Below are 11,017 nucleotides of genomic sequence, written 5' to 3'. Positions count from 1 at the left end.
GGAGGGAGGGAGAGAGAAGGGGAGAGAGGGAGGGAGAGGGAGGGAGAGGGGAGGGAGGGAGAAGGAGAGGGAGGGGGAGAGGGAGAGGGAGAGAGGGAGGGAGAGATGGGGGAAGGAGAGAGGGAGAGATGGAGGGAGGAGGAGAGAGGGAGAGAGGGAGAGGGAGATGGAGAGAGAAAGAAAGGAAAAAAGGAAAGAAAGGAAGGAAGAAAGGATTTATTGGTCAACAACCCAGGGAAAATGTTTCAAGGCACTCACTTTGGTGTTTGTTTTAGGGGCTCTTTCTCTCAGCTCCCCCTGGCTGCTGGCTCTCCTGGATCCCCTGAGCTCGGCAGGCCCTGACTCCGGTGCTTTCTCTAAGAGAACAGGTCAAAAGGGAGACTTTAAACTTGTTGGAAAAAAATGGCTGTGGCCCAGAGCTGTTCCCAGCCTGGCTGGTGCTGACCCGCTTGTTCCCGGGGACCCTACCCCGGGTGAGGAAAGGCATGGCGGCGGCTGGACCGTGGCCGGCAGCTCAGGGATACGGAGCAGTTAGAATCCTGCTGCTTCTCTTGGGAGCCACTCGCAGCCCTCTCTTTAACAGCCCCCCCTCCCTCCACAAGGGACTCCCTTCTGAGGGGCAGCTGGGGAAATGGCCAAGCAAGTGGGTTTTGAGTGAATGACCGTTGTGACTAGGGGCTCCCCACCTGCCTCATGTCCTCCCAATTAGAGCGAAGATCAGCTGTGAAATCAGGTTTGAGAGCGTTTTCGTTGTCCAAGTGGCCGGGCCAGGCTTGGCCTCTGTGGTGGAGTGCCAGGCCTGGGGGCGGATGCCCCGTTGTTCAAGCCGGACCCCTGCGCCGAACGTCCCTCTGAAGTGTCGTTCCCGGCCTCCATGCCATCAGGGAAGGGTCACTCTGGTCTGTTCCTGTGACGGCTGCTTTCATGCCCCACACCATTGTCTCCCCTTGTGTGTCTGTAGAGCTCCTTCGCCCCCCGTGTCACCTTTTGGTCCGGGTTGGGAGCATGGTGCTGAGGTCCATGCCGGCTCCAAGATGCGAGGCTGGGGTCTGGGAGAGTGGTGGTGACAGGAACCAGGTTTTCGATCAACTAGGTTGGATTCCTTAGAGGTTAGTCTCTTGTTGGGTAGTTGGACCTTTCTCCAGTCTGTTCTGTTGTCGCTTAAAAAAAAAATTGCAGGTGATTTTTATTCTTTAAACTTTTCTTATTAATCTTAAGTAGGGGATATGTTACATCATTTAAAAAGTATTCCAAGAAAGAAAAATAAGAGTAAAGCCGTATTTGTAGGTCCTGCAGTGCTATTAACTAGTTATCCTTAGACTTCCTTACAGAGCCTGGGCTTTTCTGACGATTCGTAGGCCTAGGAAGTGATATCTGAGTCACCTGATTGAAACCTCTCCTTCCGGAAGCTGTCCAGGAGGTTTTCCTCCTCCACATTGATGCTCAGAGCTCAGAGAGGTTCAGTAATTTCTTTAAGGTCACACACCTAGTAAGAAGCGGAGGACTTCCTTGGTGGCTCAGTGGTTAAGAATCTGCCTGCCCATGCAGGGGACACGGGTTCGAGCCCTGGTCCGGGAAGATCCCACATGCCGCGGAGCAACACAACTACTGAGCCTGTGCTCTAGAGCCCACGAGCCACAACTACTGAGCTCATGTGCCACAACTACTGAAACCTGTGCGCCTAGAGCCCGTGCTCCACAATGAGAAGCCTGCGCACTGCAAGGAAGAGTAGGCCCCGCTCGCCACGACTAGAGAAAGCCCGTGTGCAGCAACAAAGACCCAACACAGCCAAAAATAAATAAATATATATTTTAAAAAAAGTGGAGCCAAGAATCAGACTGAGAATTTCTGACTTTAAGACGTCACCATGGTCCCCCTCCTCTTCGAGGGCCTGAGCTGGGTTCCCCTGGAGTCCCCGTGGTGGAGGGAGGGCGAGGTGGAGGTGGGGACCCTCTGCCCGATGGCAGCCCTGCGGGCCTGGGAACAGGACACTGGGGAGAGCTTTCGAGTGGTGCCACCCCCACCCCCACCCAGGCCATGCCCTAACTTTCCATCGCACATGACCGCCATTCTCAGGGCCCGGAGCTGTCCCGGGGGCCGGTGCTTTGCACCGTCTCTCTTATCCTCAGAACAGCCTGTGAAGGTTGGGCTGCCCCCCAGCCTGCCCCCCAGCCTGCCCCCGTGCACACTGACTTCAGGATTCGAAGCCGCTGGCCCAGTCTCTCAGCCGCACAGTGGGTGGGCTGCGACATGACCTCGGTGCTCTGAGCGCAGACTACGCCCCCTCGCCGTGCACCTCTCTGGTGGGGCTTGGGTTGGAGCACAAGCTGGGAACCCTCTGCTTCCTGGGCCTCTTTCTTACCTGGCTGCTTCAGGAGCCACAGGCCCCGGCAGTTCTGACGCCCCAGGGGAGGGCACGCCGCAGGGGCTGGGCCTCCTTGCAGGCTGAGCCGGCTCCCCTCCCGGGTGTGGACTGGCTTCTGGGCGCGGGTCAGGGCATCCTGGGTACAGCTGAGTGGGGACACGGCAAGTCTGGTGGCCGGATCACAGCTGGTCCAGCGCTCCTCTCTGCCTTCCTCTGCCCTTCACCTGGTGAGTGTGTGTCTTGGGAACTTGTCCTGGTGCAGAGAGCTGTTCCTACACTGATTCTGCTCAAACTTTTCAGAGTCACTCAGGCCAAATATGGTTCGTTTTCTGGAACTGTTTGCCTTTGCAACAATTTGAGTGTAAATTGGTTTAGAATAGAAACTCCTTTTAACCCTGATGAGGCCACAAATAAAACGTGGCTGAGGGCAGCCTTCACTTGGACTCAGTTCAGAGGCTGACAGTGAGAGGCAGTTGGCCGGGGGGAGCTGGGGCCCCGGGAGCCACCTGCTGCTCCCCAGAGAGGCTCCTGGGGCCAGCGTCAGCCATGACCGTCGTCCCGGCGAGTCAGCCAGGGTGAGGTGGCTCCCTCTGCTTTGGGTTCTGATGGTCACAGCCCTTGGGGAACAAGGACAGAGGTGCCTAAGTGTGACAGCTCGGCCGCAGGTCAGCGCGGAGAGTGGCCCTTTCCTGGGGAAGGTCAATAAAGGTGCTCTCGTGGCCCGGGGAGGTTGCTAGGAGCTCACCTGGCCTGGTCACCCCAGGCAGCGTGTTTTCTTCTGCTTCTGCGGCCAGCCTAGAACACTTTCTGCAGCTCTGGGCCTTTGCGATGAGCTGAGGGCACCGCCGCATGTTTGTTCAGTGATTTCTGTAACAGGTTTTGCTGAAGGCGTTTGTTTAGGGACCGGTGAGTAGCACGACTTGGTTGCTAGCATCCGTTTGCCTTGTGGCTGGGAGACCCTAATGGACTTGTCTCTGAACGGTTGATGTTGCTGCCTCTGGGCTTTTAGGGCAGGCCATCTGGACAAGGCCTTTCCCTCTGAAGCTCAGTAAACTCCGCAGGCTGTTACAGATCCCTCTCCAGCTGTCACACTGCCCCGCTGAGCGCTGCCCCGGGGGAGGGATGGCAGGATTCGGATCCGGTCAGAAGAGCAGCATCGGCGTCCTGGCAGGGCTGAGGGGGAGGTGGTGCAGGTGCTCTGTCTTAGAAATTGCCCCCTAAGAAGACACTACACTCGCACCGGCTTTCTGCGTCTAGAATCTCTGGAAAGACAAGAAACCAGTTAAAAGTAGTTTCCAGCTCAGAGGGAAGGTGGGGAGCAGGGCACGTGATGACAGGGTGGTGTCCAAGGGTATTTAATACCTTTTCTTCTTTTCTACTGAATGTCATTTTATATCGTAGCCACGTGGCTATCACCTATTCAAAGTAATAATAACATTTATAATAATAATACAACAAGAGGAGAAAGCAAAGTGCCCCTCTCCTGGAGAACTGGGTGGCTGTGTGCACCTGGAGATCCCGCCTGTGTTGTGGGCACCATGGAGTTTGGAGGGGGGGGGTCCATCTCCACGGCCCAGCTGTGGGGCAATGAGAGTCACCGTCAAGGCCAGCAGGCTGGAGCCTCCACACGCACGAGGCTGTCTGCACTTCACCTGGAGGGTTGGGCCTGCCTGTGATGAAGTGATGTCAGTGTGGGTGACAGTGTCGGCAGGGCTGCCAGCCAGGCCTCTGGCACCTTCTGAGACGAAGTAAATACCCCTCCTCCGGGGTGCGCAGGACCTGGGAGCAGCCTGCCTGGGTCTGGAGCTGACGTGTAGAGCGGGTGAAGGCACTGGGCTGGGAGGCTTCCTTCCCACAGTGGACCCTGAGGGGAGGGCAGGGCAGGGCAGGAGGGTTTCTGGAGCTGCTCCAGGGAGCTGTCTGGTGACCCCTGGGAAGGGTCACTGAACAGCTGGCTTGAGCGCAGGTTTGGCCTCTGGGGAGTCACACTCACGGGGAACGGCCTCTGTGGGGTGTGCACGTCCCAGGACGGTGCAGGCAGGGTCCGTGCGCGTGTCCAGAGCAGCCTCTCGGGGGGTGCTGCCCGGGTCTGGGTGGGGAATCAGGACGGCCCTTCCCACGGTGGGTGCATCTACCCTTCCCAGCAGATCTGCCGGGTGGGTGTAAGCACCCCATTTCCAGGTGAGGGAGCCGAGGCTCAGAGCAGTTAGGTCACCTACCCAGAGCAGAGCCAGGGTCAGGCCCTTGATCGGCCACCGCCAGGCCATCTCTCCTCACAGTGTGCTGGTTCTTGTTTGTTCAGGTGACGATGCCTGGGGAGCCTGTGGATGTGGCGTGCGGTGTGGACCACATGGTGACCCTGGCCAGGTCCTTCATCTGAACGTCCTCCCCGGCTCGCTCGAGCCAGGCCTCGGCCTCGGGACCGCTTGGACTGCACAGCAGAGGCAGCCGCTGGGGCTCTGGTTGGGGCCCGAGAGGGTCGGGGCCCTCCGTGTGGTGTGCCGCGCTCCCCGGCAGCCCGGAGTGGTGTGACTGGAGGTTCCGGGACGGGGTCCCCCCTCCTGCCGAGGGTGAGACGTGCTGCACTCAGCACAGATGCCGCTGTTATCGGCCGAGCCCCAGGGGTGTGTGGCCCCGGCAGGGCGAGGATGATCTGCTCATCTTGGCTCCTTCTGGGGAACACACGACGGCTTCTGGTGTCACGTCTGGTCTTTGGAAAGCTTAGCCTGCTCAGCCGTCTCTGCTTGCTGCTGGGACACCAGCCGAAACCCCTTGCACTGGAGTTCTCCCTGGAAATGCCAGTGGGCGCCAGCCCAGGACCCTGTGGGCCCATGGCTCTCAGCAGCCTTGTAACCATTCTTACTGCCTGGCTTGGAAGACTTGAGAAGCCCCCACGGGAGGAAGAGCGAGGCCAGATTCTTGTGGGCCAAGGGCTCTGAACACATCCTGCGAAAGCTTGGCTGGAGTACTAGCCTTGGGGAAGGAAAATTCAGAAACAGTGACAAACATTTGCATTAGTAGTGTAACTTGTCTTTTTCTTTAAAAACTTCTTTTAAAAATCTCTCTTGGAATAAAGTCTGTTTTCTGCTTTTTCGTTTTTAAGAACTGGAGAGGCCTTTTTATTTTAACCTGATCATTTAGAGATTAGCTTTCAAAAACAAGGCTTTTGGTAAAGAGGCAACTAGAAACCAGTGAAAAATACTCTAGAAGACAGCCCCACTTGAAAACTGTTTTCTGACCAGAGTCTGCTCCCGCAGTGCAGTTGGGAGAAAATGATGAAGTAGAAAACCAACTGGGCAATCATGTCACAAAGCAGGCTCTCACTCACGGTTTGCCTACATCCCCCATCTTTTATTCATTCACTCAACAAACACTTACTGTTGTACCCCATACTTGTCAGGTACTGTTGATCCCACTGGGTCACGTGGTGGCAAACAGAATCCCTGTAAGCAGGTCTCATGACACTTACATTCGAGGAGGCAAAACAGAGAAGCAAAATGCAAAGTGCATTAGGTGGTTGCGTGGGCTGTGGAGGAAAAGCCGGAGAGGGACAGGTGGTGCCGGGGGCGGCGGTTTAAAGCGGAGCCGTCACTGACCCGACATCCTCGCTGCGACCTGACGCAGCTCGAACCGGCCAGGCGGTGTCTGGGGCAGCGGCCCTGGGACCCCTCACCTGGGCTCCTACCACCTCCACTTCTCTGTAGGGGGACCAGTTCTTATGTTTATTACAGCAAAGTTTTTCCATAAACTTGAAACAGAAATTGAAAACCATGTGTCATTTTCCTTCCTGGAGCTTCTAGTTGGGCCGAGGACCATGTCACCCCGGTGGTGAGCGGCAGTAATCCATCCTCAGGGAGACACACGCCGTGAAGCACATGCTGATGTGAGGAGGGCGATGTCCCCGAAGGGCAGGCCGGGGTCCCCCTAGTGATGTTCAGGGACCGTAGGGGATGGTGGTGATGATGGAGGGTCTCTGTCGAAGGTGGGAATGGTTTTTAGCCTCCCCTCGTCCCCTCAAGAGGCAACCATGACTCAGGTCCAGTAACTACTTCCACCTTGGACACAGCACCCAGGGTATATTAAGGGATTTCTTTGGATTTGTCTTAAAACCCAGTGTCGGGACTTTCCTGGCGGTCCAGTGGTTGAGACTTCGCCTTCCAATGCAGGGGGTGCGGGTTAGATCCCTGGTCGGGGAGCTAAGAACCCACATGCCTCATGGCCAAAAAACCAAAACATAAAACAGAAGCAATATTGTAACAAATTCAATAAAGACTTTAAAAATGGTCCACATAAAAAAAAAAAACACTAAAAAAACCCCCCAAAACCCAGTGTCTCCCAGTGGGGTCTGTGCCCTTTGTGGCGACAGGGGTTCCCAGCTGGAGCGCATCTGCCAGGCCCTTCCCATGGCTGTCCTCTGTGCTCGTGTCCCTTCTCAGCTTCTGTCCTGTTGTTCCCAGCCTCTCCCAGCATTTAACAGAGGCCTTCTACACCATTGGCTCAGCTGCTGTGATTTCTCATTTTGTTCCTGTGAAGGGTCGGTGTTTCAGGCTCCGGGCTCCTCTCACGTTATCGAGTGCATGGGTGACACCCTGGGTGAAGCGACCACGGGCCACCTCCGACGTGATCTCTTTTCTCACACTCAGACTCCGTCCATTCACAGATGTTGGGGCCAGTGCAGAGCCCTGAGAAGGCGTAGGGACTCCACCGCCGTTTGGGTGAGTGGACAGCCCCTTCCAAGGCACTTGGGTCTCCGCCTTCCGTCCCCTGAGCCCCCGGCAGACGTGCAGGCTGCCACTTCATAACGGTTCTGGGGGAGGGACGGCTCTCACTGTGCGCAAAACCTTAGATCAGCTAATAGAAGACGCGGCTCACCACTCTCGTCAGGTCAGTCCCGACACACTCAGAATCCTGTCATGACCACGCTTGTCCCCTGAATAGATGGTCGCCCATAATAAGTGCCCAAACACTCATGCACTTGCTGTGTTCTGTACGACAGTCGGGTGCTGAGAACCACACGGTCGAAACGGTGCTGACTTGGCCCAGCAGGTGACGGCCTGGCCGCGCGCCCGGCTAACCAGGCCCAGGGCGAAAGCTTGGGCTGCGTCCGTGAAGATCGACACTGTTCTTCTGTGTGACGCCCGGTCCCAGCACCTCCCGACCGGCAACAAGAGTGACTCAAACTGCCTCGTGGGCTATTCTTCTTTATCAGAGCTGACGAGCTGCCTCGTGTGGTGTGACGCACAGACAGGCCTTGGGGGCGGCACCCAGCACAGGCCCGGCCCTGTGAGACAGCCATCGTCCCAGCGCCCGCCCCGCCCAGGACTGACCCCCAAGAACTTATCCTCTCCCCCAAAAGCCCCATCCCTTCCTTTCTGTCTCCCAGGATGCATTACCAGCCACCCCCAGAGACTCAGATTGCATTGATCAAGAAATCCCGGCCTTGCTTCCACACGAACCTTGCTATTTAACCTGGAGCAACAGCCGGATAGATTAAGCTTGAGCTGAGACCATGTTTGGAGTCCTTCTAAGATGTCTTTTCTCAGATTTGGGGCCACACTGAGGTGCGTGCTCAGCAGTCACATTTACAAGGATAAATCCAGATACGTGGTCGCCTCCTCAAACCAGGAGTCCACTGTCTTGCCAAGGAGGCAAACAGGTGAGATGTAGCTGGTGGGGGCGGGGATGGCCCCTGGGGCTGGAGGGTAGAGTAGCTTAGTCTTGCCATTGCTCTGGTAGCCTGGTGGCAGCACAAGTGCCAGGAGACCAGAGAGTAGAGGACATGAAGCCATGCCCACCAGAAAATGCCCTGTTCGACAAACGAGACCTCATCGGGCTTAAAAGCTTTTGCACAGCAAAGGAAACCATCCGCAAAACAAAAAGACAGCCTATGGAATGGAAGAAGATATTTGCAAACGATGGGACTGACGGGGTTAATAGCTAAAATACACAGACAGCTCATACAACTCAATAATAATAAAAAAACAACCACCCAATCAAAAAATGAGCAGAAGACCTAGATAGATGTTTCTCCAAAGAAGACATACAGATGGCCATCAGGCACATGAACAGCTGCTTAACATCGCCAATTATTAAAGAAATGCAAATCAAAACCACAATAAGGTATCATCTCACCCCGGTCAAAATGGCCAGCATCAAAATGTCTACAAATAACTAACGCTGGAGAGGATGTGGAAAAAAGGAAATCCTCGTACACTGTTGGTAGGAATGTAAATTGGTGCAGCCACTATGGGGAACAGTATGGAGGTTCCTTAAAAAACTAAAAGTAGGGGCTTCCCTGGTGGCGCAGTGGTTAGGAATCCGCCTGCCAATGCAGGGGACACGGGTTTGAGTCCTGGTCCGGGTAGATCCCACATGCTGTGGAGCAACTGAGCCCGTGTGCCACAACTACTGAGTCTGCGCTCTAGAGCCCGCGAGCCACAACTACTGAGCCCACGTGCCACAACTACTGAAGCCCGTGTGCCTAGAGCCTGTGCTCCGCAACAAGAGAAGCCACCGCAATGAGAAGCCTGTGCACCACAACGAAAAGTAGCCCCAGCTTGCCGCAATTAGAGAAAGCCCATGCACAGCAATGAAGACGCAATGCAGCCCAACCCCCCCCCAAAAAAACCAAACAAAAACAAAAAAAACTAAAAGCAGAACTACCACATGATCCAGCAATTCCACTCCACTCCTGGGAAAATGTCCAGAAAAAACAAAAACGCTAATTTGAAAAGATATATGCACCCCGGTGTTCATAGCAGCACTATTTACCATAGCCCAGACATGAAAACGACCCAAGTGTCTGTCAACAGGTGATTGGTTTAATAAGATGTGGTGTGTGTATACACACGCACACACACACACAATGGAATATTACTCAGCCATAAAAAAGAATGAAATATTGCAGCAACATGGATGGACTTGGAGGGTATTATGCTAAGTGAAATAAGTCAGAGAACGACAAAAGCAGTATGATATCGCTTATATGTGGAATCTAAAAAATAATACAAATGAAGCTATATACAAAACAGAAACAGACTCACAGACATAGAGAACAAACTCATGGTTACCAAAGGGGAAAGTGGGGGAGGGAGGGATAAATTAGGATGGGATTAACAGATACACCCTACTACACATAAAATAGATAAGCAACAAGGATTTACTGTATAACACAGGGAACTATATTCAATATCTTAAAATAACCTATAATGGAAAATAATCTGAAAAAACATATACAAGTTAATCACTTCCCTGTACACCTGAAACGAACACAATATTGTAAATCAACTATACTTCAATTAGGAAAAAAGAAAATGCCCCATTTGAGTCTACCCTTGGAGATAAAAAGTGACCGTAAGCTGTTCCATAGCTGCAGTTGACCTTCATTCCAGTGGGGGAATGTTGAAGAAGCAGAGGCTGATTGGGTACATTCTCCGGAGCACCCTCCATATGCCAGGACCCGCCAGTGTTTGGGAGGCGGCGATAAGGATGCATCATCCCTGCGGGTACACTGGGGCTAACTGCCCCTGATCACTCTGGCCTCAGGACGGAGGAAAGCAGGATGAGGCCACTGCCCCACAGAGCAGCCAAAGGAGGCGGTGTTCTCCACGGGGACTCTGGGATTCCTTTAGGCAGATTCTGCCCCTTAACCCTGGCCTTCTCAACCTCGCCTGTGTAACAGAATCATCTGGGGATGTTTTCGTTTTGTTCCTGATAAACATTTTGTTTATTCATTCATCAGTTGATGGATATTTGCGTTGGCTCCACTTTTGGGCTATTGTGGATAATGCCAAAACATTCATGTACACATTTTACATCAGCCCAGAGTTTGATTTTTTTGGAACATTCCCATACAAGTTTTTGGGTGAGTATGTTTTCAGTTTTCTTGGGTAGATACCTCGGATTGGGATTGCTGGGTCCTTCATTTAAATTTTTAAGTTTTGACACCTGTGTTGTGGAATCCACAACACACTGTAGTGCTGAGTTCCTAGACACTGATTATCTATTTCCCGGAATACAACTTGAGCTGCTACCTACAGGCCTGTTAGGGCGTCTCTGCTCACCTCTCCTCAGCTCTCTCTACTCAGGACCCTCTCAGTGCCCGGTGCTTATTAGTGTGGGGAGATGGGCTGCGGTCCAGCTGATGGCTGCCAGAGCTTCCCACTGGTCCAGCTCAGGTGGACAGCTCCTGGAAAACATCTCAAACGAGATGCTCCAAGACCAGCTTTTGCAAGGTAAAGACCTCTGTGGTCTTCCTACCCCTTTATGCTACCCTCCACTGTGTTTATAGGAACTTTCTTTAACCATCAAGGGATGTTAGACTCACATTTTCTCAGCCCGTCCTTCCTGCTATGCATTCACACCTCTTGCCTTCTCTACCACATTCATTTTTTTAAAAAAATTGAGATGTGAGTCATATACCGTAAAACCATTTTAAAGTGTACAATTCAGTGGTTTTAGCCTATTATCTGTGCGGTGCAACTGTCACCACGGTCTCATTCCACACTCCCTTTGGAGAGCTAGTTTTCACCATCATGAGCCCCTGCTTCCCCACCAGCTGAATAAAAACCAAGGGGAGGCAAAGTGACTACAGAGTGTGCTCTTTCCTTCTGTGGCCCTGCATTCCTTTTATTACTCTTTTAAAAACTTTTA

General features: G+C 53.5%; 1 protein-coding gene across 2 annotated transcripts in view; it reads left to right on the top strand.

Annotated features, from left to right (window-relative positions):
* The window catches only part of RCC1L (RCC1 like), a 32,677-nt gene extending 27,207 nt beyond the window's left edge, over nt 1–5,470 (top strand). Inside the window, exon 11 of one of the 2 annotated variants that reach the window (XM_029221295.1) lies at nt 4,668–5,470. In XM_029221295.1, the coding sequence (XP_029077128.1) occupies nt 4,668–4,745 (78 nt within the window). In that variant the 3' untranslated portion in view covers nt 4,746–5,470. The remainder of the gene's footprint in view (nt 1–4,667) is intronic. The other variant, XM_029221298.1, reaches the window with a different exon arrangement.
* Nucleotides 5,471–11,017: the final 5,547 nt, after the last annotated feature.

The sequence above is a fragment of the Monodon monoceros genome, unplaced genomic scaffold (genome assembly GCF_005190385.1).
Source record: "Monodon monoceros isolate NGI ecotype Baffin Bay Population unplaced genomic scaffold, NGI_Narwhal_1 Super_Scaffold_13, whole genome shotgun sequence".
Lineage (NCBI taxonomy): Eukaryota > Metazoa > Chordata > Mammalia > Artiodactyla > Monodontidae > Monodon > Monodon monoceros.
This window is presented reverse-complemented; position numbering and strand designations above follow the sequence as displayed.